This window comes from Fonsecaea nubica, assembly GCF_001646965.1.
Source record: "Fonsecaea nubica strain CBS 269.64 chromosome Unknown Scaff18, whole genome shotgun sequence".
Taxonomy (NCBI): Eukaryota; Fungi; Ascomycota; class Eurotiomycetes; order Chaetothyriales; family Herpotrichiellaceae; genus Fonsecaea; species Fonsecaea nubica.
In genome coordinates, this window is record NW_019173691.1 from 206804 (window position 1) to 233016 (window position 26213).

Genomic DNA, 26213 nt, shown 5'->3' on the forward strand with positions numbered 1-26213 from the left:
CCAGACTGGGTCGTCGAATCATCATACCTCCCAAGCCGGGAAGGCTTTACAAATTCTGCCCCCAGCCGCCACAATGCCACAATGCACATCCGCTTGGAAAACTCATTCAGTTTTCCCCTTTGGGCCCTGCGGTGAGGGAAATCCGCATCAGTCATTCTTTTTGTTTTTCTTGCCCTCTAAAGATCCTTGGTCCGTTCGTCACTCGCACGGATCCATCGGTCGAGGGCCTCCTTGTTCCGGACCCGGAAACCGACCTTGAAGGGCTTGGGCTCGGTGGTGAGGGCGGTCGGGATGCTGTTGCACTCGATGGCGTCGAGGATGGGCCAGTCCTTGGGGTCCTTTGCCGGCACAAACTCGAACGCCACGATCATGCGCAAAAACGCCGTGTAGATCTCGCGGTTCGCCAGGTGCGAGCCCACGCACATCCTGCTGCCCGCGCCGTAGCCGTAGTGGGGTGTCCCGCTGCCCTCCTGGTCGTTGAGGTACCGTTCCGGGATGAATTTGGCAGGATCCTTGAAGTGCGTCTCGTCATAGTCGGCGGCCCAGGCGTTCATGTAGAAGACGCTGCCCGCGGGGACGGTCACGTCGCCGTACTGGATATCCTTGATGCTGGTCCTCGGGAGGCAGATGGGGATCACGGTGAAGTAACGGAGGATCTCTTTGGTCAGGGCCGTGATGTACGGCACCTTTTCTTCGACGAGGCACTTCTCCCACGCCTCGCCGTCTTCGGGATAGACTTTCATGATTTCTTCGTAGGCCCTCTTCTGAATGTGTTGGCCCTCGGGGGACGCCAGGTAGCCGAGTCCCATGATCATGTTGCCGGGGACGGTGTCGATGCCCGCAGAGACCATCGTCAAGCAGATGGACTTGAGTTCGGCCTCGTTGAGCGTTTCCTCGGGGTCTTTGATGATGTTGCCGGTGATGCAGGGCCTGTCGGTCCCATTCGCGATGCGCTCCTTGAGCATGTTCAGGAAAGTGGTGAGATACTTGTCCCGACGCTCTCGGTATTCTGCAGCTGATTTGTTCTGGCGGGAGATGAACGGCAGTCGCAGCAGGGGGATATAGTCTTGCCAGTTATTGGATGTGCTGCGGAAATTCGACACGACTCGTTCGACGTGGACAACTTGAACGGGAGACTGTCAGCTTGCCCGTTTCCATGTCTAGAATTTTCGGTTTGGAAAAATAAACTCACCTTCCCTGAGCAGCTCTTGATCGATTCCTCCGTCGATCCGGATGCCATAGTTCAATGTCAAACTTGTGTTGAGAGCAAAGCGGTGGAAGTACTTTCGCGGGTCCAAGTCCAACGTGCCATTCATCGAGTCCTTGTACATGTCCTTGATGGCGACACAACTCTCCAAATCGATGAAAGGCATATAGCTCTGAACGGCTGGTTTGTTCAAGGCTGTAGCGGCCACCTTGCGGCGCCTCTTGCAGGATTCATCCCATGGCGATGTTCCGATGGTGAAGCCCTGGCTGCTCGAGACGACGCTGTGGAAGGTGTACAGCGTGGGCCGGGAGATCAGAGACGACTGGTTGGTGATCCAAAAGTGTTTGACCGAGTCGAACGTGTTGGCAAAGATGATGCGACGGTTGCCCAAGCGGGTCTGGAAGACGGGCCAGCCATATTTCTTCGCCCATCGAGCCGTGACACGAGCGTGATCCTCGCCCAGTTGAAGCAGGTTTCCAAACAGTGGCACACCTGGGATTTCAGGTAGGCCCTTGATTTTGGGCTGGTCGGTTGAGTTCAGATAGCGGATCAGGAAGTATCCCAGAGCGAGGAAGACAAAGGAGAGAGTTGCAGGAGATATGATGACAGTCATCTTGGTGGTCGCTTTGGGAATTGGTCCCCAGGCAAACAGAACTCGCTCAAAGTTGTGGTGATGGGCGTTTCAATATATGATATAGGACGCGCAGACAGTCAAGGCCGTCAGCCCTCAAGGCAGAAAAAGAAAGATATCGAGTCCGGCGTGCTAATCTAGGGCACAGCCTGCCGGTTGAGAAGACAAGTGAACGCTGCTGATAGAACTGAGAATTGAGAGATGGAGTCGGATTCTTTGAGAATGCAGAGGCTGGTCTTTCTCAATTATATCCTTCTGGCACACCGCCCACAACAATCGTAGTCGAAGAGACGTACTGGACGAATCTCGGACAGAAAATCCCCTCTCGTTCAACGCTTACCTGCGGTAGAGGGCGTGCAAGTGGCAGGTGTCTCACGAAGGGGTCCTACAGTTGGAGGGGTGCCTATCATCCGCACTCAGTAGTGGAGGTGGAGAAGTTGACGGCCTCGTAAAGGCATCCTTGAGCGGAACGAGGCCGCTTCATCGTCATTGTTTGGAACATCACCCCCATCGCAAGTGGCCAATAGCACGGGATGCGATGGAGTTGAAAGAGGAGAAGATCGAATACGGCGAGAATCCGGGGAATGAAGTAATTATTAGCCTAACAACCACCCGCATCCAATTGGTGCAGATTCTTCTAATTGTGACCTAATCTTGAATCCCTCTATTATGATTGGTTCCTATGCAAATACCCCCAGATGCGGTAAGTTCTCTACGACCAGGTGCGGAATTGCGCAAGTGCGAGAGCTCGTCTGATACTTTTTGGTTCACTCTTCTCCGTCTATCCATCAGGTACATGCAGTACAATGAACGTGCCGACTCAGATCTTAGGGGCAGGCAGGATCTTGCCCGAACACTCTCCGAAGCCTACAAGTCCAGACTCTTCGGTGCCGCAGACGCCGTACATTGTAATTGTGTCTCCATCGTCCAAGAACTTCCGCTCTACTCCTCCGTTCAACTTGACGCTTTCTTTCCCGCCCTTGGTGATTTCGAGCATACTTCCTTCCGTGCCTGGCTCCGTACCGCTGATTGTGCCCGACCCGAGGAGGTCACCGACCGCCATGGGGCATCCACCGATTGAGTGGTGAGCCAGCATCTGCGGAAATGAGAAGAGTAGATTGCGGCCGTTAGAATTCAAGATTGTAGTCGTCGAACCGCTCTCGGCTATTGCATATCTTTATGTTAGTCGTCAAACATGCTTGGAGAACGGCGCTTATCGTGTGTCAGACTTACGCGTGATGTCGACCTGCAATCGAATGTCATACACATTCTTCTCCTCCTTCTCCTGTAGATAGGGCAGCAGATCCGTCTCGTTCGGGATGCCCTTGCATCGAAACGGCTCCAATGCGTCGGTCAGCACCACCCACGGGCTGATGGTGGAGCCAAAGTTCTTAGCCAAGAATGGTCCTAACGGAACGTATTCCCATGCTTGGATGTCTCGGGCGGACCAGTCATTCAGCAGCACGAATCCAAAGATATGATCTGCAGCCTCAGAGATGGGAATATTGGTGCCCATCTTGTTCCCTTTGCACAGAAAAGCGCCGAGTTCAAGTTCGATATCGAGTCGCCGGCAAGGGGTGAAGATCGGTTTCTTGGGTGTTGCGGCGGGGTTTTCCAGGATCTGACCATTGGGCCTCGTAATCGGAGTACCTGAGATGACCACTGACGACGCCCTTCCATGGTAACCCACTGGCAAATGCGTATAGTTGGGTTGCAGTGCGTTGTCAGGTCCTCGAAACAGGCATCCAACGTTGAAGGCATGGTTCTTGCCGGCGTAGAAGTCCGTATAATCACCAATCTGCATCGGCATATGCATCTTGACTTGCTCCTTGGGGATTAGGCATTTTTCTTGCAGGGGTTTGTTGCTTTGTAAGACGTCCGCCAGAGATGTGTTCTCGGCGAAGACATCTTGCAGGTATTTTCTCACTGAGCGATGAACCGGTCTTCCCAAAGCCGCGAAGTCATTGAGGGTCGGCTTAGAGAAACACGAAACATCAAACCCGAGCGATGAGAAGGCCCCCGAAGCTGCAAATTCCTGTAGATCCAAGCAATGATCCCCAATGGCCACGGCTGGTCGTGGAGTAGGTTTGGATGTTGTAGAAATGATGCCAAAGGGTAAATTGGCCAAAGAGAAATGGCTCGACTTTGGGATTGGGAACCATGATTTGAGAGATGCCATCTTGATTGTCTGTTTCTCTGTCTTTTCTGCCCGATTTGAAGTTATTCGACCACACGATGCTTGTCAGAGATCAAATCTCCTCTTTGTTCAGTGGACGATCTCCCTATTAAGATGCCCGTCACCAGCATGTGCGAAGTGGTCGATGTCAGAGGCGGGCAGTACGGAGCAAATTCCGTCGTTGTTTCCGGGGGCGGTTTCACAGTCTTGGTGCTTGTCGGGAGCCGATTCGTTATTTAGTCTGCCAGTCCCAGGGCTGGTCGAGGTTGCCCATCCGACCCTTGTGTGTCAGGGAACTCGGTCGGCTTGGGCGGGCGTTCCGGCTTGATGCTGATTGTTCAATGAGTATTTGGAGGCTCCATCAGCCATCGAAAGGCTGCAAGTTTGAACTTACTCTCAATCTCTTTGACCACCGCGAACAGTATTCTGTAGACAACCTGGGCTGTCTTGTGATGCATCCTCACTTCGGGAGGTTACAGTCGCGGCAAGTTGGTGAGTGAAAAAGAGGTGAGGGCGCAGTTTGAGACCAACAAAAATGACCCCTTGCCTTCAATGGAGAGTTGAAGCATGCACAGACAGAGTGACAGGATACCTGCCCACACCGATGCCCATGCGGAACAAGAGCAGCAACAGCGAATCGAATCTGTCCCTCTATGCCAGCTAATAATGTGAGACCAGCAAATACCGAATCTGATCAACGGCTCGACTTCCCAATCAGACCATGACGACATCAGTCGGAGATTCTTTCGCTGGAAATCAATTGGGGAAAATGAATGGCATCACAGACATCAAGGAGTACACACTGGAATAGGTAGTATGTGGTGATAAAATATTGAGCAGATCCAAGTACCCTCCTTTATTCTTTGCGTATCTTGTGACGACTTTGAACCCCCAGAATGCCCGGGACCCCATCGACCTACGCGACACCAAAATGGTGGAAAGAAGCCGTCATCTACCAGATCTACCCGTCGTCGTTTCAAGACAGCAACGGCGACGGCTGGGGCGACGTCAAGGGCATCACATCCCGCCTGGACTACTTGAAAGAGCTGGGCATTGACATTGTGTGGACGTCGCCCATCTACAAGTCCCCGCAGGCCGACATGGGCTACGACATTGCCGATTACAAGGCCATTGACCCCATCTACGGCTCCCTCGACGACGTGGACACTCTGATCGCCGAGCTGAAGAAGAGAGACATGAAGCTCATGATGGACCTCGTGGTAAACCACACGTCCAACATGCATCCGTGGTTTTTGGAGTCGCGCTCGTCGAGAACGAACCCCAAGAGAGACTGGTACATCTGGAAACCGCCCAAGTCGGTCAGCGACGCCGGCGTGCCCGAACCGCCCAACAATTGGGCCCAGATCCTCGGGGAGGCGAACTCGGCATGGACCTACGACACGGGCACGGGGGAATACTACCTGTCCATCTTCACGCCGGACCAGCCCGACCTGAACTGGGAAAACCCCGACGTGCGCGAGGCCGTGTGGGAGGTGATGCGGTTCTGGCTCGACCGCGGCGTTGCGGGCTTCAGACAAGACGTCATCAACATGATCAGCAAGGTGCCCACGTACCCGGACGCGCCCGTCGTGCTGGATCCCCTGACGCACAAGTACCAGCCGGGGACGCAGTTCTTCGTCAACGGGCCCAAGCTGCACGACTACCTTGGCGAGATGCACCGGGAGGTGCTCTCGAAATACGACACCATCACGGTGGGCGAGATGCCCGGGGTGTCCGACGAAGACGAGATCCTCCGCACCGTCGGTGCCGAGGCGGGCGAGCTGAACATGATCTTCATCTTCGACGTGGTGGACATTGACAAGCCCAACGTGCGGATGGCGCTGAAGCCGTGGGACGTCAAGGAACTCAAGTCCATCATCACGCGGTGGCAGCGGTGCATGATCGAGCGGGACGGGTGGAACACGGTCTTCATCGAGAACCACGACAACCCGCGCAGCGTGACGCGGTACACGGACGACAGCGACGGCCTGCGCGACAAGGGCGCCAAGCTGCTGGCCCTGATGCAGACGACCCTGGGCGGCACCTTGTTCGTGTACCAGGGCGAGGAGATTGGGATGCGCAACGCCCCGCGCGACTGGGACATTGACGAGGAGTACAAGGACATTGAGACCATCAACTACTGGCGGAAGTGCCAGCAGATCTACAAGAATGACCCCGCCCAGCTCGACCAGGCCCGCAACATCATCCACCTCAAAGCTCGCGACCACGCGCGCACGCCCTTCCAATGGGATCGCTCTGACAACGCGGGCTTCTGCCGCTCTGGAGTGAAACCGTGGATGCGAGTCATGGACGACTACAAGGACGGTATCAACGCCGAAGACCAGATGAAGGCGGTGTCGTCCAACAAGCACAAGCCGAACAACCAAGACGGCGAAGAAGGCCAAGGCGAAGATGAAGAACTGTCAACATGGCAATTCTGGCAGCGCGGCATCCGCGAGCGCAAAACCCACGCCGCGGCCTTCGTCTACGGCGACTACGAGGAACTCTCGCCCTCCGACCCGGACGTCCTGGCCTACCTTCGGACCAGCGCCTCGGGTTCGGATCGCTGGCTCGTGGTGCTCAACTTTTCCGGCAAACACGTCGAATGGACGGTACCGACGACAACAAAAGTAGACTCCTGGGTCTGCGGGACGTACACATCGGGCCAGCCGCGGAAACCGCGCGAGAGCCAGATCCCGCTGAGGCCGTGGGAGGGGTTGTTGGCCAAGTGCCGGTGAAAGGAGGAAGGGAGTGGGATCTAGAGAATAGTGATCCATCATGTATAGATAGATAGATAGATCAGACGATCAGACGATCAGACGGACGGTATTACTCGGTCGGGTATATAGCTGGATAGATAGATATAGAACAAACCAACCCGGGATGTCTCAAACCAGACATTGACAGATATACATTGCCCACATCGCTCACATCGGTCCAGTGTATGAATAGATCCCATGGGAAATCGCCATAATGAACGTGCAAAGAAAGACGTGATTTCCTTCATGAGCAATGGGCATTACCACCTGCCCGCCCACGGCGGTTCTCATCCCTATCATACCCACCTACCTACCTATGCACATACACACGATCCTCACTCGCCCCTCTCCGCGCCAATATGAGACTGACTTTACTCGTTCTACAATTCACAGGATTCCCCTGATTCACATGTAGCCCAGGGACGTATCAACTACCCTCGCTACAAGGAACGTACGTGTGCCTGGCTCTGCCTAGCTCTACCAGAATCTTCGTACTCCTTGAGCACTAGTTAGAGACTGTGGACACGTGCGAGGGCGAATAGCCTGGCCAATTACGCAGGACGTCAACACTTCTGAATGTGGTATACCTCGTACTGAGTAGAGGGGAATGATTCCGCTGTTTGGCGAACAGCTTGTCTCGGTTGTGAGAGGGAATCCACGTCGCAAGGCTTAAGGTCGAGACCTGAGACGGGCAGACGGAGCGTGAATGCATCGGATCATGCTGCAAAGGTGCTCGAGACCCCGTTTCCGACGTACGTCAGGTCTGGATTGCAACAACGCCGTCGCCTTCGTCTGGGGTGTTCGCTAATTATTCGATGGCGAGAAGCCCTGTAGACGCCAGGAGAGAGCGCAATGCTGATTGACTATTTGCGTGTAGGTGTGCTACTTCTGGAAAAGGCAATTCTGGCAGCATGTTTCGGTCTGAGATGGACCTCATTCTGGACCGGGCTGCAGTAATATTGGAACGTGGTAACACCAAATTTGTTTTTAGCAAACGCCATTCCAAATCCCATAACATCGTCGGAGCGAAGCCCAGTCCTCAGGCTGGCTTCTTGGTCGCACAATGAACCGCAAATAGTGTGGGTTTCTCTCCTGCGTTGGACCCTTGCGTATTTGCTGAGTCTTTGTCCCGGATCTTGTATGTTTTCTCCAATGATACTCACTCTGTTATTTCCAGGAGGAGAACTTGCTCGGTCGCCTTTCAGTCCTTACAGGGCGGCATCCTCCTGTCTTTCCAGCTCAATGATTCGGGTGGCAGCATATGATCGGAACCCTGCATTCTCATTGAGATCCACGGTTCGAGTTTATGCACAGCCCCGAGAAACCTGTCCATGTCTTGTATAAGCTTCGACACTGTCAACTTCTTGTGCTCGGGACTGTCTCCGGTCAGTCCGAAGTGTGTTTAGGGGTGTAAGAGAGCAATTGGCCAGATGAGGCGTGACTTGATGGCGCTGAAAGGGCATCTGGATCATGGCGCGGCTTTGATCCGTTGCGCCTCGTGGCAAATTCCGCACTCGCTTTGTTCCCCCAGCCTCTAGCAAGACCCTGTGTCTGCTTGCGCAGAGCGACCCCGGTTTGACCCCGGTTTCAAACCAAATGAGCCCAAGTCAGGATGTGCCCTGAATTTGGCGCCGAGAAACGCTTGCCCCTTGCTGGTAAAGGGCGGACAATGGGTCCCGGACCGATAACCTGGCCAGAGCACTTTGGTGGTATGTGGGATAGAACAAGCCCGGGGCGAGTACCCCAGTCTTTGCCAGACTTGGACTGGCACCGCTGCCATCCAGACTTTTTCTTCATGACAGACGATCAACAATTGGTGTGGCCGTACCGAGCAGAAGAGTTGGGACAAGCAAAACGCTCTATGCCCTTGGCGACGGCGTCCAGTTCCATCGTTCCATCGCTCCATTCTTTACGAGATGACTCGTACTCGGAATCAACCAAACACTGCTCGTCTTTAGTGAGCACTTGGAAAAGGCCAAGTCTTTGTGATATGTGGAGAGGGTGTCATTGATACCCAAAAAGAGCCAAATGTGGCCTCCTTACTCCATAACCCCCATGCAACCCCAGGTCTGGGGAAGATTGAATGGACGCCATGGAGGCGGAATCGACTCGGTACTGTGGTTCGGTATTGATATTCAGTCTGCTAGCGCATCCAGGGCCTTGTCAATCGCCAACATGGGAGAACGTCTAGATGGGGAAATGTGATAAAACCGCGACCTGCTCCCCGTTGACATTTGGACCAGCTGGAGCTTCAAGACTCACCCTTTGCGACAATCTTCCCTTTCTGATCTCAAGTTGCTCGCTGATTCCCTGTCCTCATCCTCCTCTCTGCCTCTTAAGCCGGCGCGCATCCCGTCACCATGGCTACAAAGGTCATCGACAAAGCCGAAATCGAGGACGTTCCTGTCACACAAGAGATGCACGAAGTCATCAGCCTGAGTATCAAGGGCGAGGCCCAGGAGATTGATCGGGAGCTTGAGAAGAAGGTGCTCCTGAAGACCGACCTCAACCTTGTTCCGATCCTCTTCCTCCTTTTTCTCTGCGCCTTTATCGACCGGTATGTGTGGTTCCAAGGTCCCCCGCAATGATCCGTCCGTTGACAACTCTTGTCCCCCAGTATCAACATCGGCAATGCTCGCATCCAGGGTTTGGAGAAAGATCTCAACATGAGCGGCCAGGACTATAACATCGCGCTGTTCACCTTCTTCATCCCTTACATTCTTTTGGAAGTTCCGAGCAACCTCGTCCTGAAAAGAGTGCGCCCTTCCATCTTCATCTCGTCCATAATGCTTGGTTGGGGAGTCATCACCATCTGTCAGGGGGTCACTCAATCCTTTGCCGGGCTTGTGGTCTGTCGAGTCATCATAGGTGTCTTTGAAGCTGGCTTCTTTCCCGGGTGCCTCTATTTGATCTCGATGTAAGTCTTTGCCTTGTCGCGTCAAGATGCGGTGCGTCCACAACCGTGCTGATAGACAACAGGTTCTATAAGCGCCACGAGCTGCAATGGAGATTCAACCTGTTCTTTTCTGCCGCTATCATTGCCGGTGCTTTCAGTGGCCTCCTCGCGTACGCAATTGCTCATATGGACGGGATTGCTGGATACGGCGGTTGGAGATGGATCTTCATCATCGAAGGCCTCTTCACGGTAGTGGTGGCCGTCGCATCATACTGGATCGTTCCAGACTGGCCCGAGACTGCAAAGTTCCTCAAGTCTGACGAGCGTGAACTCCTCATTCGTCGACTGGCTATGGATGCTGAAGGTGCCAACATGAACCATTGGAACAAGAAGGCTGCCAAACGCATCTTTGGCGACGTCAAGATCTATCTAGGGTCAGTCATGTTCTGAACGCATTCCTTGTGCCTGGAAAGGGGCGACTGACTTGAGCCAGCATCGCAATGTATCTCGGTATTGTCACCACTGGCTACAGTGGCGCGTTCTTTACTCCGACCATTCTCAAACAACTCGGATGGACCTCAATCCGAGCGCAGGTCATGTCTATCCCTATCTTCGTCTTTGCCACGATCTGTGCTTTGACCTGTGCCGTGGCAAGCGACAAGCTTCATCATCGCTTTGGCTTCATCTTGGGTGGCTGTCTCATAGCAACCATCGGCTATGCAATCCTATTGAACATGCACCAGTAAGTATACCCTGAGCCGCCACAGTGATCCTCCTCTAAACCCATTTCAACCTTGAGAGACCTTTTGCTGAGAATGGCAAACTAGCGTGAGCGTCGGAGTCAGGTATTTCGCCCTGTATGCCGTGATCGGTGGCGGATATATTGCTCAGCCAATTACTCTTGTGTGGGTGAGTAACAACGTTGCCGGCCACTACAAGCGTAGTGTGAGTTCCGCAATGATGATTGGATTCGGTAACTGCGGCGGTATCGTTGCTTCGTGAGTGAGCCGACAATGCTGTGAGAATCATGACTGACAGTCAGCTAGCAACATGTTTGTCACAACCCAGGCACCCGAATATCCGCTCGGATATGGTTTAGGACTGGGTCTGATCTGGCTATGCGTAATCTCTTCCGTCATTTTCCTCTTCTTTATCAGAAGAGAGAACAAACTAAGAGACCAAGGCGGCCGGGATGACAGGTACAATTTGCCAGAGGACGAAAAGAACAACCTTGGAGACGACCAGCCAGCATTCCGCTTCACTTATTGATCGCTGGATCAGAGTGGTAGGCGCATTGTAGTGGCTTTGATCCACAAATGAATGCAAAATTAAGCTTGATGTCTGATAGACTGGACGTGGTAGACCAAAGAGCAATTGAAGTGTTGATTGTAGAAGATTGAATTCCCGAGTCCACAGATTGAACAAGCCAGACGCGTGAGAAACGCAGAGTTCCTCGGGGGTTTTGTTTTTCACTAGAGATGTGGGTGTTGAGCTGCCGGAGCAAGACCACTGGGTTGACTCGGGTGATCGTTTCCGAGGGACATGTGTAAGATGAAGGCTAATACACCGAGTACACTTGACAACATGCTGCCCGAGGTGGCGGTTCGTTGAGGTCGAGGTGTAGAAAGCGAGTATGCCTTCGTTGTATTACTGGTTAATGCTCCATTGTGCGATGGCAAGCATGGTCGTCACACACTCGTGTCCCCAGTTCAGCCCTCCCACACGTTTTTCATTCTGGGCAGTGGACGGTTCGTGCATTGGCGAACTCAGTCCTCGTGGCGGGAGATAGGCTCTGAGGTGACTTCCACTCTGTGATCCGGCCTGGTACGAGCGATAATATTGCGAGATCGATTCGAGCTGTGGCTTTTCCCAAGGACTTCCGGTCTCAAAAATCACACGTGTTTTGTGGTCCCAATAACGTCGCCTCTGACTTTGTCCCAGTCGATGCTCTTGTCCAATTCCTCGTCCACGAGTCCCACGATCGTGATGTTGTCGCCTCTCACCAGGTACAGGCCATGGCTGACCTGGGAGCTCGGTTCGGGGTCATCTGCCGGACGGATGATACGCTCGACAGTCTCATTCAGAACAATGTTGGTGACTTGATCGCAAGAGAGCAGGGTTCCGACAAGAGTCCGCCCGTCGACAGTAATGACCAGCACCTTTTCTATAACGGAGAAGGGTCAGTGGAGGAAGTGGGAATGTGCTGGGGTGGGGTGGCAGTCACATACTGTCAATGTAGGTTTGGAGGGACATAGCGAGAGGCGCTCAGTCAGCGCAGTCGCAGGCACGAGAATATATCGATGCAGGAGAAAAGGGAAGAGGTGGTACTACCCGGACAGCGACTGCGTAGGTGGTGTGTGGGAAGGTCAGTTTGCGTCAACAGTCTCTCTCTACCATCGTCGTGGCTTGCGAGAGAAACAAATTAATTATGGACTTGGCTCGCTCGCAACTCATTGGGTGAGGCAGAACCTCAGCCTGGTGCAGCCTCGTCGCTTGTTAGCCAACCACAATCTCATCCATTCGGGAAATCCAAGGCACATCCCGCCACGCTTCGTCATGTGTAATATTATCCCCTCAGCTCCTGAGCTTTGTAGAGTACCTGGACAGTTCTGCTGCTCTCGTAGCTTCCTGCGAGACATCATGACAGAGGCACCAAATACAACGTAAATGGCCCACGACCACCCCGACGGTCTTCTCGGAGCGAGCAGAAGGCGTCCCAAGTATACCAGTTCCCTCTTCACCCGTACAACCATGGCTGCAGCGGAACGGACCCCCTCCCCCAGTCTGGAGTCACTGCTCTCATTATGGCCAATTGCCTGCGCCTTGAGCCAAAATCTTCCTGTGGGCGATCTCATCGCCCTGGCTCGGCTGAACGTTACCCTGCGATGTGTGCTTCACGGGTTCGAAACGCCCGACACAACGTCCATGCCACAGGACTCTCATTGTATACGTCCGGAACTGAACATCGGCCAACATGCGACACCTTACTGGCAACGCCTCAAAGACCGGTCGCCTTTCGAATGCTCTTCCCTCATCCACACAAAAGGTCCCGAACCCAAGCCTTGCCGGTATTGCTCGAGACCCATTTGCGACGCTTGCATTGTCCGTTCCTCTTTCGCCCGAGGCCACGAGAATACATTCCAGAACAGGGTCCGGCATCTCTGCAAAGATTGCTGGAATTCGGGAAACCCAAGCAGAACGCAACGCTTCCCGCTTGCTGGCCCTTCGAAGTCGAAGCCAATGTCGAGGAGAAAGTGGTACGACCCTGAAGGCAGTACGAGAGATTACTGCGTTTGTACGCTCAAGGACGACGGGTGGCTCTGCATTGAGTGTAAAGATGCCCAAAACTGGGAGGCTGTGTCATCCGCCGAAACCGAGTGCCATGGTCAAGACTGTAAGCAGCGTCTTGACGCAGACGACAAAGACAAAAGAAGAATCTGTCTCTGGTGCAACAAAGGCTTGCCCAGGCAAGTCGGAGGCACGACCCGGTACCACTGGAACCAGAAGATGATTGAAGCAAGAGCGCGAAACGCTGCGTCGCGCCAGGCAGACTTGGAAGAGTACAACCGGAGACGGCTGAAATTGATGAGGATGTCACGCAGGGAGATGCGTGGCGATGAAGCCGTCAAAGACGATCCAGATGCAGATCTCCCACAGTTCGTCAGGCATCTTGACACCATCAACTATCGGAGCTACATGTCCGAGTCCGCTGCGCCGAGCGGCGACGCAGTCTACGACTCCAAGAGAGGCTACTGGAGGTACACCAGGGAGTTCCTTTTGGAGATGAGAGGACGTTGTGAACGGGTCCCTCCGCCTACGCAACTCAATGCTCTCGAGAATGTCAAAGGCGGCCGCATGCGATTCGCCCGGACCAATGCAGAAAAGGTAGAGGACATCACATCATTGTCACGGGCGCTCCCTCGCTTGTCAGAGGAGCGCATAACGAAATGGTGCACATTGAGAGCGGTTGTCCTTGAACACCTCCTGGTAGAAAAGCGGAGCTATCAAGACACTCAACAGAGGATGCGTGACGAGCATGGATTTGACGCCAGCGTGGAAGAATACCACAAGGTGATGTGTGTCTGGAATGCCCAGGATGCAATCAGGGAGCACCGCAGACAATCACTCGATCGAGAAGGCGAAGCAGCCATCAAACGCAAAGGGCGCTCCTTCGTCAAGCAGGTGTCTGAGCTCATTAGCGGCGAGACGGTCCTGGTCGCCGAGGATGGTGGTGACTTGATGCCCCAGAGCTCGCCTGAGTCATCAGAAGCAGACCCGGGCGATTACGAGCTCACAAGTTTGCGAAGATGGGGCGACACCAACGCCAACCCGCCCAATGAATCTACCCCCGATGATGAAGTCGAGTCCACCCTGAAAGGGAAGATGAGGCAAGACAGAGAATCATCGCCAGCGCAGGCGCACGCCGACGCATCATCATCATCACAGGGACACTCCAATTCATGCCTCCCCCCTGAGGCATCAAATGACGACAAGGATCAAAAGAACGCCAGCACAGTCACTCTTTCTCTACCGGCTCGGCCCACGCAAGCTGAGCGAGCCGAGGAAGCGCTTCCTGACCCGTCATTGAACAGTGAGGCTGACTCACTGCAAGATCCCGAGGAAGCCGCCGAGGACCAACCGCCGCCTTATACTGCAAACGGGTGGGTGTGGCCTTAGAAAGTGGCTAGGAACCAAGGCTGCGAACAGGCGTGTATCAGGTGTAAAAGCCCACGAACATAGAACCACTGCTTACTCGAAGCATCGCGTGACTCAAGTGGATACACATGTGTGAAGAGCTGGCCGAGTCCTTTTGCCTCATGATGACCTCGTATGCCTAGTGGCATCAAACTTATGATACTGCGCAGATGTCGATGGAATGAATTTATATAGAGGCTCAAGCAATTTTAGACCCCCTCGCCCTCGTTTCCTGCTAGTTATTCACAACCTCAATGCGCCAGCTTCCAACCTCCTGCTTGACAATTCTGTCTGACAGACTCCAACTCACACGTTACCGAGCCCCAACCAAGAGACGACAGTAGACAAGGACACCTCTTTGCTCTTCGCGACTCGTCACTCGCGATCTGGAGACCGCAGAGACCTGTACAAGCGCAGATTGCACGAAGGGAAGCCCAAAACAACGCTTCAACCACCTTCTTTCTACCAGTCCAAGCGGATTGCTCGACCAAGAAACCACGCTTGCCTCCCATCCAATTCGGCCCACTGTTCACTGGATTGCAAAGAAAAGTCTTCACATTCCACAGCCACACCTGATATTCTAGCTTCGTTGTGATTCCGTAATAACCATAAACGGCCAAACAGGCCATGTGTATAGCCAGCCACTGCTCGGTTCATCTTGTTCTTCGGATCGACAGCAGCAATGCTGGCCGACGTGGGACAACGATGATTCCATTTACTCTTGGCCAAAGCCCAACGTTTCCTCCACAGCGGTGGATAGTTTGCTTTGGAGGGCATCATATGTCTTGTATGGTGGGAGATCGAGGCGGTTGAAGCTGTATTTTGGTCAGCAGATTGATCCACGAGTCTGAGAGACGAGGATAGCGGGCTAAACATACCAAGTGTGACTCTTCGGCAACGCGTTGATCTCACCCGCCTTCTCGATCGTAAATCTTCTAGGGCCATCGCTGCCCTGTAAATCCTTGAATCCATTGACAGGAATTCGACTTGTGCCTGTAGCAAATTGGAGCAGGCGAGATTTCTGCTCAGCGTCCCATGACCTGATTACCTTCCAGAAGTTCTGGATCACCTCATCTTGCTCTTGGTATCCGCGATAGTCGGTGTGTTTCTTCCAATCATCCACGTCAATGTCGGCGATACCGCCAATCAAAAGCTCGAGTTCGCGCTCGTCGAAGACATTCACAAGGTCAGCGGGGATGAGTTCATTGAAACCAGTGATGAAGGCATTGAATTGTTCTTCAACCCGCTTCTGGATTTTCCACTCGGTGAGAAGCCTAGATGAAGGTTAGAATACTATTACCTTTAGTCGGGAAGGTGGAATTGACACTCACTCGACATATTCTCTCTTGTTTTCGTTAGTGACCGCAATGTCTCGACCACCGGGTTTCAGGTCGATTGTCTTTGTTTCGCCAAACTGTTCGTCCTCAATTGAAAAGGTCTGATCGAGAACGTCGGTGATGTCATTTTCAAGCATCCATGTCAAGTTCTTGTGATATTCTTCGTCAACACCCTCCATGTCGTTGATGGTGACTTTCTTTCTGAGCATCATCTTGTAGAATGCTCCAATGAAGAAGGAATCTAGGAATCGACGATGGAAGATCGCAAGACCAACCACTCGTCCAATGAATTTGAAGTAGTTCAGGTGCTCTGGGTTGATACCGGAGTGAGGATTGATTTGAAGTGTATAATTGTCGTGTGCTGAATATTCGAATAGACAGTAGAATGGGTTGAACATTTCATGTGAAAGGAGGAAGAAGAACTCGCTAGTCAAGTGTTAGCAATGTGAAGGACAACAATCTCAAGGGAAAGTTTCTTACCGAGAAAGACCACCATAATCCAGACCGTCTTCCCCGTCAAACTTGATCATTAGTCGTTTTTTGAGGTCGGTTGCGCTTTGGCGCATGATTTCAGCATACGAGTCCTCAAAAATGGCGCCACGGCGGACTTTGATGTGGCATTGGCCGGAAAGGATCCTCAATGCAGGCTGCGAACGGAAGTAGATCAGCTTCCGCCTGAAGTCACGCTTGTATTGCGGCACGCCCTGATCCAAGGAAGAGGGCAGTCTTGGGTCATCCCAGGTCGTGGTCTTGGTGTTGTGGTCCACGAAATATACCCGCGCGGTGTTGGTCAAACGCATTTCCCATCCACTAGGCAATGGTCCCAATTGCGAGACCGGCTGCTGTTGGATGGTGGTGTTGTTCCCAGACGGGTTATTGCCGTACATCCTAATATACTGCTGTCTTCTAGGATCCACCCAGGTTGTGGTTCGAGTATTGTGGTCAACAAAATAAGCTCGCCCTTCGGGAGTATGCCTTTGTTCCCAACCAGCAGGAAGTTCGCCAGTCCCGGCGGTCGTTGCCCCTGTAGCCATCATGGACACCGCATTCGGTTGCTGAGGTGAGCCACGGGATTCCTGCAAGTTCGGGGAGTTGGCTCCCGTACGATCCTCTGGGAGCATACGGTTTTGGTGTCGTGTACGTTCCATCTGCATGTTGGCCTCCACGCGGTTACGTGCTTCGGTCTCGCTCATGTGGTTGGAAGGCCTAGTCCAGGTCGTGGTTCTAGTGTTATGATCAACATAATAAGTGCGGCCCAGGTTGTCTTCTCTCCGCTCCCATCCAGCTGGCAAACGGCCTTGACTGTCTTCAAAAGAGCTGAAGCCTCCAGATCTCCCGGCACCGGCACCGTTTGGTTGGGGAGTACTACTTCCATTGACTGCAGTGTTGGATGATCTCGCGTCTCCGGAGCCAGAAGTAGCAGTTCGCGTCGCCGGGCTTCTGGACCGAATGGGCAATGGCTGGTTGACGTTGGTGCTGCTTCCGGCATATGGGTTGGAGCCATTTACGCTAGAAGCGGTGCTTGGGGGTGGTCGATTTTGCTGAGGAGGAGGGCTGGACAGATTGGTGGATAAATTCACGATCAACTTGCCATGGACGACGAGGTTGTCAGTGGACTTCTTAAGATCCCTCGTAAGCATCTCTAATCACGGGTTAGTATGTGTTTCAACACGGTAGATGATACTGGGCATACCGTCGCCCCCCATCTCCAGGTCGATGACATCGCCAATCCGGATATTGATGACACCAAGGAAGCCTTGGTCCTTCTTCTTGAACTTCTTTTGGTCGAAGATTTGAATCGCCAATATGCTATCCTCTGTGACTCTCCTGCCCAGTAGTCAATATTGTGTCCCCACAGTCAATGACCGCTTGTTACCCACATATCAAAGACTTCGTTCCAGTAGGGATTCAATGTTTTCCTGATGACCGAAGTTGTCTTTGTTTGTTCTCCCGAAATGGTTGCGACGGCAAAGGGGTCGGGGAATCCTGAATATTCTCAGTAACCACATCTTTGCTGTTCGGTATATATCGACACTCACTGAACACATCTCTTTTATACAGGCCATCAGCCGCGATGACTGGAAAAGGTTAGTTTCATGGGACGGATGGGCAAACTCGAAGTAATAGAGCCATACTTGTGACTCGCAGATTAGGCTCTCTGTACCCTCGCAGTCAGCATCTCCTCGCAATAATGAGTACACAGGGACACGAACGCAGGCAGATTTGCTTCAGGCATCTTGGTTGATTAGCCACTGGGAAGCGCCCCAGGGTTCGCAGCCTGCGGACAGCTCTCGTGCGGCGGGGTAACTTAGAGGGAGGATCTGTTATAGAGAGGACAACCCAGCAATATTGGCTTGACAGAGACAATAACAATATGCGTGGAATCAAAGGTAGTTGATGGACTTGATGTCCGCGGGGGTCGCAGAACGTTGCCCGGATCGTATTCGCAAGTGACTTAATGGGTGAATGAGCGGCGGGTTTGGAGAGTCAACGAGGCGCAGCTCGACAGAGTGTGAGGCGCTAAGAGGTTTGCGGAAGAGGACGGGCAAGGACACGCTCCACCTCGCTCAAGTCATGATTGTGTAATAGCTGAAGAGGCGTAATTACCAATAATGCCACTGTTGCAATGGCAGCAGCAGCCGCAGTCTCGATGGTGTCTTACGGTGCTGCCAATCTGAGGGTAGAGCGAAGGTCGATAATCTTCAGGCGGGACGGAGGTTCAAGTCTTGGTGGGTGGATTTTGACTGGGACAAGACTCTGGGACGAGACCAAAAGGTAACCGGGGCTTACATCATACCGACCACCACCAAAACTTTGATGAACCCCATCGGTGGTTTATATATCAAACACCACATACCGGAATTTGAGGGCGAAGAAACATTCCGCACATCAGGACCAAATCCCCTAAGTCATTATTAATCTCCATATCGTCTCAATTGTAGAGAGATTTGGTCGCCTTTTGCAGTGGCGTCCTCAATCTCTGCCCATATTGATTCCATAAATCTTACAAAAGGCTTTCGGTCTGGTCCCCGTCCATTATCGATCCAAGCAGCCCAAGAAGTCAAGTGCCATTACTGACTGTATGCCATTTGAAATAAATGACAAGTCGCAGTTGACGAATTCTCGGTCCCAATATGCCGAAAAATTCCAGCATCAACGCTGCTTGCATTCTTGTTGCCTCCATCGTGGACCTCCCATGACCTTGAGCAGTGTCGCGTGCTATGTCGCAGAGGACTTGAGTGAAGCCGAGAATAAGAAGGGTTTCTCAGTCTCCTCTCAGTACGGTGCAAATCCACGGCCACGCCCTCGGAAGCCGCCGCGAGGGCCCCCACGTGGAGCACCATAGCCTCCGCCAGCAAATCCCCCATAGCCTCCTCCAAAGCCTCCTCGTCCACCGAAGCCTCCTCGAGCACCACGAGCAGGACCTCCTCTTCCTCTGCCTCGAGTCATGCCTGGAAGATTTGTGCGCTTTGGAACGACCTGCAGTATCTTGTCAGCACCATCTTAGAAAGCTAGACCAGCGCTTGGAACTGACCTTGAGATTGCGGCCACGGAAGACACTTTCATTGAGCACCAATGCTTGAGCCACCAGTCCTGGATCTGAGAATTCCACATATGCATACCTGCGCGATAGTTCCATTAGCAATCCATCTCTTGCCAGGCAGCATGAAATGATTTTTCTTGAGGGTCTTGAGAGAATAGCATCCAGCTCTTGAACAAGCCTTATGCGTGATAGTGCTTGGAGTTTATTTTAGACCCACCCCTTTGGATGACCAGTGAACTTGTCCAGGAGGATAGTGACTCTGTTTATCGTCCCAGGGCCGCTGGCGAAATGTGCTTGAATCTCTTCAGGAGTTGCACCGTAGTCCACGTTGCCGACAAAGATGCTGCGCGCGTCCACATCTTCTCTGTCTTCCCTAGGCATAGTCTCCGAGGATTGTTCGAGGTGGCTCTGCATTTCGCGAAGTTTGGCCGCTTCAGACTCCATCTCGGCGACGCGTCTCTTCATCGCTGCAATCTCTTCCTGTCGACACATGTGAGCACAGATCAACCGAGTATAGGACGGTGGAGTAGTTAGTGGGAGATGCTCACTTCTTCTTCTTCACCACCATCTTCATGGCTCTCTTTGTGTTCATCTTTGACATCGTGTTCGTCAGGCATCTTGATGATCGTGGGAGTGAACGCAAACGTGATGGTTTGAGGCTAAGTCAAGGAGGATTTTGGGCACAGCTGAGATCTGTGGTCGAGAGGCTTCTCTAATAGTCGATTAACAGGCAAGGAAAATTCACATGACAATGCAGGTTCGGTGGTGACTGCAGACGTCCGTTTGTTGTTTTGTGAAACAACAAGGAATTTGGCGTCGTGATCGAAGTGAGGCTGACCTCAAGGCTGAGGACGAAGTGACGGGGCTGATGGTCGTTCGCAGAATTGGTGGCAGCAGTAACAGCAGCAGACGCGAACAGACCTCGAAGACCCCATTCGAGAGCCGCAATTCGGTCCCTGCCAAGCCAGCGGAAAACCTCGCCGCCGGTGCCGCTGCTTTAAGGATCTCCGGGGGAATGTCAGGCTCCGTGAATGGCGCTAGGATCACGGCATCTGGAGCCGTTGATAAGTGCCGATTCAAATGTAAGATTCATTTCTCCTCCATCAATCACTCTCTTTCTTTCTCTTCCTCTTCCAGTATGAGGTTTGTCACACGCCTGTCAAGAGAGTTAGTCAAGAGGACATGACACAGGAGAAATATGGGGAGAACTCTGCCCTGAGCATCCCTCTTGGCGAGCCGCCTGCACCAACTGACCATGCGCCTGACGGGAATATCCATGAGAGCAAGCGGGATTTCACCGCGACCTGCAGGATTATAGGGTGCTTTTTCGTCTTCTTCATCACCTGGGGTGTTGCCTCCTCATTCAGTGCCTATCAAGCTTTTTATCAGAAGGACCTGTTGGCCTCTCATACACCATCCGTCATATCATGGGTTGGCACTCTTCAGGTGTCCTTGATGGGACTGACGGGGATTGTCTCTGGGGCTCTCTATGACAGAGGCTACATTCGAACGTTGTTGGTTGTCGGGGGTTCACTGGTCACATTCGGCTTCATGATGCTCAGCCTTGCCAAGGAATACTATCAGATCATTCTGGCCCAGGGCGTCTGTATTGGATTCGGTAAGTACTCGGCCATAAGCAATTTGCCATGGTACCGTGCTGACGAGTGTCCCAGGTAATGGAATGCTGTATATACCCTCGATAGCCGTCATCAGCCAGACATTCAACGCTAAGCAACGACCACTTGCCATCGGAGGATCATCGTCTGGAGCAGCCATTGGAGGCATCGTGCTGCCCATCATGTTTCGTCACTTACAACCCGAGATCGGCTTCGGGTGGACCAACCGCATATTCGGGTTCATAATGTTGGGCATGGTAATAGCTGCCTTCTTCCTGCTCCAGCCAGATCCAACGCACAGACGCCTCAAAGGACAGCTGTTTGACCCTTCAGCCCTCAAAGAGCCGCCGTTCGTCGTCCTTTTGGTCGGCTTATTCTTTGTCTTCTTAGGATATTGGGTCCCTTTGATCTACATTACGCCTTACGCCCAGTTCTCCGTCAAAACGAACGTCTCGTACGCATTTTATCTGCTGGCCATTCTGAACGCGGGCAGTTTCGCCGGCCGGATCCTCCCTGCCTTCGTCGCACACAAATTCGGCCCTGCGGTTGTCCTCGTAGCTGGCGGCATCGGACTCGGCGTATTGATATTGGCGTGGATCGGGATCCACAACGTCCCCGGCGTCACCGTCTGGGCCGTGCTGGTGGGCTTCATGGCAGGCATCACGGTCGCCATCCCCGCCGCGGTGGTTCCTCTGCTCTCACCATCGCCGAGTGTCGTGGGCGCAAGGACCGGCATGGCATGGTCTGGCTCCGCTTTTGCAGGCTTGATCGGCGGCCCCATTGCCGGTGCTCTCGTCAATACGGCTACGGACGACTACGCGCACGGCCAAGCCTTTGGAGGCGCTGCCAGTCTCTTGGGCGGCCTGCTGCTCATATACCCTGCAATCACCATTGCCAGGGGGAACAAGCGTTATCAAAAGCCTCCAAACAGCAATGTATGACAAGGGGGCCCGACAGGTGGTGGTACCAGCACGAATTTCCTAGACGGTCCCGATGCCTATCCAGACAGCTCTTCGCGAATCACACTCACCAGAGCGCCCTTTGTACTTTTGTCACACGTTGCTCTGCCAGAGCATCGAAACGAAGACCAAGCAAGCACCGGGCAAGTGGCCAAGTCAGAACTCCAGCACAGACGGAATGGTGCGAATCGCCGTGGGTTGTCCAGCTACATAATTTGCAAATCTAGGGCAAAGGGGCAGCATCTGACAGAAGTGAATCGACTGATACACCATCTCTTCTCCTCTAATTATATCCGACGCATGCGGATGAGTTGTCTTTGTACTGGATCCAGCCTAGGAAGGCTTGTGCACAGAATATAGATATAGACATAGACTTGAACATGGCAGCATATATACGACTATATGCAATATCACGTCTTGACATAGTCATTCGTTTTGTCGACTACCTTTGCTCATACCTTGGCCATCCACCGCCACCGCCAACCCAAACACGCCCATCGACTGAGTATGAACGTCCCCATGCTCACTCCCGCGACGACACACATGAACCCGACCATGATCTCTGGACCAGCCGCCTCTACCAGCTCACCACTAATGGGAATACAAACGAGAGCCGCAAGGCTGCCGATGAAATAGGATGTGCCGTAGAACCGACCGAACTGATCCGCCTCGCAGAGCTGACCTATGCATGCCGGGGTCAGCGCCATCCACGAGCCAGTGCCGAAGCCAAAGAATGCGGCGAAGACGTAGAGCGCAGCCAGGGAGGTGTGGCCTAGTGGAAGCCAGACGGCGACCATGAGGATCAAGGTGAAGAGGATCATGAAGAGGAGGGTGTTGAAGCGGCCCACAAAGTCGGATATGTAGCCCGGGATGATCCGTCCAAAACAGGACGAGGCGTTGAGGACTGATATGATATAAAATCCTGTGTCCGGCGGGAACTTGTTGCCGTAGTTCGCGTATGTCGGGAGGATGCCCAGCGCACCAAACAAGACAATTTCAAACCCAAAGACGCTGATGGTAAGAAAGGTGAATTTCAAGTCCCCAAATAGTCCCAACGATATGATTGCTTTCTTCCGTGCTTCAGCAGACGGCGGCAAGCGCGGCTTCATCAACGCATTTGCGAGGACCAAGCATGCTAGGAACAGAAACCCCAGGATGCGCATAGACCACGCGTAGCCATATTTAGGGAGCGTGGTCCTCAGGATCAGAGGGATCGTGACGCCGCCAAAGCTCGACCCCACCATTGCGATTCCATGCGCGAGACCTCTCCTTCGCTTGAACCAATGGCTGACCACAGCCAAACCAGTCGTAGTCAAAGTTGCGCCAGCAATCCCACCTAGGAATCCGAGGCATAGGAGAAACTGCCAGTACTTTTGACATTCTGCTAACAGAAAGACCATGACCACATAACTTATACTCCCTATCAATGCAATCCACCGTGGGCCGTACCGGTCGAAGAGAGGTCCAACCCAGATGCCCAATCCGAGAGCCAAGTAAACAAATACAGAAGGAATCCAGCCGATGTCGCGGGATGTGTAGGCCGATAGTTGGTGCATCTGCAGGTATTCTTGGATTGTTCCAATAGACACCATAAACCCAAACGAAGCAAAGAGAGCGAGGAAAGCACCAGTCAGGACAAGCCAGGCTTGAAGGCCGCCTTCAGGAAAAGTGTCGTTTGGTCCATGGCCTGGTTCTGCCTCGTCAACATCAAGTGTTGTGATCTGTTGTTCAGCATCGCCGTAGGCATAGGCTTCTTTCTGAATGTTAATGGTAGCTGCTGCTTTGGCCTCGGAGCTGGTCTGTATTGGTATTGTGTCACCCTCGGCTAGAGGAACCACGTCTTGCTGTGGTTGGTTATGAGATTCTACCTGCTGAATGACAGGGAGTGCGGCCGTGTCCATTGAGGTTGAGATAGGCGTCGAGGTCTTCGATAACAAGACAGAGAGAAACAGAAGGTAGTCGCCCTCTGCAAATCCTCTGAATTTGTCAAACCCACGATCGTCATCACGCCCTTCGAGAAGTCGTACTTGTCGACCAGAATTTTATGTAACCAAGAGTAAGTGGGGGATGGAAGTGGAGAGCGCAAGCATTACCAAGACGCTCTTCTCCGTCGCCAAAGAGTCGCTTCAGATCTCCGTAGTGGTAATTGGCATCTCATTGCAGTTCCGTAATTGGAATGCGGCTTTTCATTCCCACGCATGTAGGAGTGTCGAATCATTGACATCAGTAGCCCACCTCATCGACGTTGAGTGATCCAGGACATTGTACCCGTTTCCGCGGCTCAGACTTGCCTTTTTTCAGTCTTCATGGGTCGCCTTGGCGGTTACAGTCGCATCCTGAAGGAGTGCTGCATCCAGCGCAAGTCGTGCAGACCTCAGAAGTATCTGTGAATTGTCATCATAGCCGCCCCATCAGTACCCTCCGCTGGTCCTAGGCGTGGAACTGGTCGATTAGTCCGCGGCTCTTCCCGTGTTGCAATGGTGCCGAGAAGATCAACCTTCGTCGATTAAGACGTCTGTCCCCTTTGTCCTTCCTTTGCCAATATCCATCTTTGCAGTCCTGGCGCCGAATTGAATAGCCCTCTTCCTTTCTGCAGCAACTCTCCGCATACCTAGCTTCCACGCAGCTAATCTCAACAACATCTTCGACGGCTCAAGATCTTCGGGTTTGTGTACTCGGCGGGCTTCCTCATAATGCTTGGGGATTTCTTTTGCCGACCTGAACCCGCATTTTTCCCACACCGGAAGACCTAGAGAGAATCTCACGAAATCTTCATCTAGATAAGGGTAACGCACCTCTTTGCCCCAGTGACTTAGAACACGGTCGTCCCGGCCCAAGTTACGAGACCCAATCCGATTGAGATCTAGCTCGAGTTCGTCCGCCAAGTCGATAAATCCACCCCGAGCAAAAGCTGCAGCATGTCGCGAATACCCTGCATATAACTCGTCTGCTCCCAGGCCCGAAAGAAGGGCTCGAGCGTGAGAGGTGTAGAGTTCCTTGGATGGATGCTGTATTTTTGCGTTTTGGGATAGACTCCCTGTGCCCTCAGCGGCAAAGAAGAGTGCCATGGTGATGGACAAATCCATCTCCGTCTTGTGAGGGTACATCAGTCGTTGTATACTGGCTTTGCAAGCCTGTGACTGTTTGTAAGGAACATCAACTGCCACAAATCTCCAGTCTCGGTCCGGGCACACTTCGCAAAGTTCTGCAAAGCTAGAACGACCAGTGACTCTGTCAGGACAGAGTTCATAGGGCAAAACTGTGGTATTTTTCTTCGCAGCTATGGACCGTGGATTCTCAAATGCCACATTCAACAGATCTATACTTTCTGATTTGGGCAGAAGATCATGTGCAAGGCGAGCGAGCAGCGTACAGTCCAAGCCGCCCGAGAAGAGTATGGCGACTTTTGAGGAAACTGGCGTAGCCTGGCAGTGGTGGTGATTTGGAATGTCCAGGAGTCGTAGCTCAAGAGCAGTGTTCAACAGCTCCAGGAAGCGATCCACAGTTTTCAAAGTCGGCATCGATTCAACAACATCCAAGTGGCCAAATTTATTGATCGCGGGAAGCGCATTCGCCCACGGAAGTTCGCCACGTATGATTTGATTGTGTTCCACAGAGATGAAATGGATGGCATCAGTAGACACCTCTTGATCCAATGCGCCAACAAGTGTAATGCCGATACTACACAACGTCAGCGAATCTTCATCGCCGCGACTAGTGAGCAAAGAGCGGCGCCCAAGCCGATCTCTCCCATAGTATACGGTAGAATGGGTAGCATCATAGTAGACAAATGCAAAAGGCCCCGCTATGTTTGTCAGCACTTGAGCAATACGTCGCTGGTAGTCACCATTCTTGGTCGACTGAGAGGCACGCAAGAGAAGATCAAATATTTGGATCGAGTCGTTTCCTTCGACTTTGACTCCGTCCACTTTCCATGCCTCACCATTCCAGCAGAGGATGGATCCTGAGATATGATCTTGTAATGGTTGGATCTGGACTGAATATCCCCGTAGGGCTAGGACGGTTGAGACAAAAGTCAGGTACAGATCGTCGGATGATGGAAAAGCAAGTTTGACATTCAACTCTTTGTAGCTGTCAGGTCCACGTGCTTCGAGCTCCCTCGCAGTAAGGGAATCGGGTAGGATCGCCCGGTGTCTTGCGACCGAGAAGAAGATGCCGCACATAGGGCAATGGCTTCAGATGCTGTGTGTCCGGGCTAATGGGGTATGTAAGTGCACGCAAAGGAAGAAGCACAAGAGGAAACAGGCGTGGATATGAAGCAGAAAAGTGAAATTGCGTAACAATCACCGTGCCAAGAGATATAGAAGGCTGACCAATCAGACGCTGACTTGGATGGATACCGAGTCTTGCGAGTCCACGTTCAAGTTCCCAC

The 26213-nt window shown here is 52.8% G+C and overlaps 10 protein-coding genes across 10 annotated transcripts; 4 read left to right on the forward strand and 6 right to left on the reverse strand.

The window, feature by feature from the left end:
• Nucleotides 1-176: 176 nt before the first annotated feature.
• Nucleotides 177-1820, reverse strand: AYO20_03741 (hypothetical protein; the record flags this gene model as incomplete). The annotated part of the gene is made up of 2 exons (XM_022642041.1): nt 177-1123; nt 1193-1820. The coding sequence occupies 2 exons, from the start codon at nt 1818-1820 to the stop codon at nt 177-179; spliced, it is 1575 nt and encodes a 524-aa protein (XP_022501984.1).
• An 838-nt stretch (nt 1821-2658) lies between these two features.
• On the reverse strand, nt 2659-4017 carry AYO20_03742 (hypothetical protein; the record flags this gene model as incomplete). Its single annotated transcript, XM_022642042.1, has 2 exons — nt 2659-3002; nt 3072-4017. The coding sequence occupies 2 exons, from the start codon at nt 4015-4017 to the stop codon at nt 2659-2661; spliced, it is 1290 nt and encodes a 429-aa protein (XP_022501985.1).
• An 893-nt stretch (nt 4018-4910) lies between these two features.
• AYO20_03743 (hypothetical protein) lies at nt 4911-6752 on the forward strand (the record flags this gene model as incomplete). The annotated part of the gene is made up of 1 exon (XM_022642043.1): nt 4911-6752. One exon carries the CDS (start codon nt 4911-4913, stop codon nt 6750-6752), a length of 1842 nt encoding a protein of 613 aa, XP_022501986.1.
• Nucleotides 6753-9133: 2381 nt separating this feature from the next.
• On the forward strand, nt 9134-10938 carry AYO20_03744 (hypothetical protein; the record flags this gene model as incomplete). Its single annotated transcript, XM_022642044.1, has 6 exons — nt 9134-9330; nt 9391-9690; nt 9753-10103; nt 10163-10411; nt 10497-10667; nt 10716-10938. 6 exons carry the CDS (start codon nt 9134-9136, stop codon nt 10936-10938), a joined length of 1491 nt encoding a protein of 496 aa, XP_022501987.1.
• Nucleotides 10939-12420: 1482 nt separating this feature from the next.
• Nucleotides 12421-14346, forward strand: AYO20_03745 (hypothetical protein; the record flags this gene model as incomplete). The annotated part of the gene is made up of 1 exon (XM_022642045.1): nt 12421-14346. One exon carries the CDS (start codon nt 12421-12423, stop codon nt 14344-14346), a length of 1926 nt encoding a protein of 641 aa, XP_022501988.1.
• A 733-nt stretch (nt 14347-15079) lies between these two features.
• Nucleotides 15080-17937, reverse strand: AYO20_03746 (hypothetical protein; the record flags this gene model as incomplete). The annotated part of the gene is made up of 9 exons (XM_022642046.1): nt 15080-15179; nt 15243-15638; nt 15696-16127; nt 16182-17343; nt 17395-17528; nt 17582-17687; nt 17741-17779; nt 17837-17859; nt 17915-17937. The coding sequence occupies 9 exons, from the start codon at nt 17935-17937 to the stop codon at nt 15080-15082; spliced, it is 2415 nt and encodes an 804-aa protein (XP_022501989.1).
• A 1040-nt stretch (nt 17938-18977) lies between these two features.
• AYO20_03747 (hypothetical protein) lies at nt 18978-19862 on the reverse strand (the record flags this gene model as incomplete). Its single annotated transcript, XM_022642047.1, has 4 exons — nt 18978-19181; nt 19237-19324; nt 19463-19725; nt 19794-19862. 4 exons carry the CDS (start codon nt 19860-19862, stop codon nt 18978-18980), a joined length of 624 nt encoding a protein of 207 aa, XP_022501990.1.
• Nucleotides 19863-20276: 414 nt separating this feature from the next.
• On the forward strand, nt 20277-21802 carry AYO20_03748 (hypothetical protein; the record flags this gene model as incomplete). Its single annotated transcript, XM_022642048.1, has 3 exons — nt 20277-20327; nt 20383-20863; nt 20919-21802. 3 exons carry the CDS (start codon nt 20277-20279, stop codon nt 21800-21802), a joined length of 1416 nt encoding a protein of 471 aa, XP_022501991.1.
• Nucleotides 21803-22272: 470 nt separating this feature from the next.
• On the reverse strand, nt 22273-23721 carry AYO20_03749 (hypothetical protein; the record flags this gene model as incomplete). Its single annotated transcript, XM_022642049.1, has 1 exon — nt 22273-23721. The coding sequence occupies one exon, from the start codon at nt 23719-23721 to the stop codon at nt 22273-22275; it is 1449 nt and encodes a 482-aa protein (XP_022501992.1).
• Nucleotides 23722-24312: 591 nt separating this feature from the next.
• AYO20_03750 (hypothetical protein) lies at nt 24313-26004 on the reverse strand (the record flags this gene model as incomplete). The annotated part of the gene is made up of 1 exon (XM_022642050.1): nt 24313-26004. The coding sequence occupies one exon, from the start codon at nt 26002-26004 to the stop codon at nt 24313-24315; it is 1692 nt and encodes a 563-aa protein (XP_022501993.1).
• Between the last annotated feature and the right edge of the window lie 209 nt (nt 26005-26213).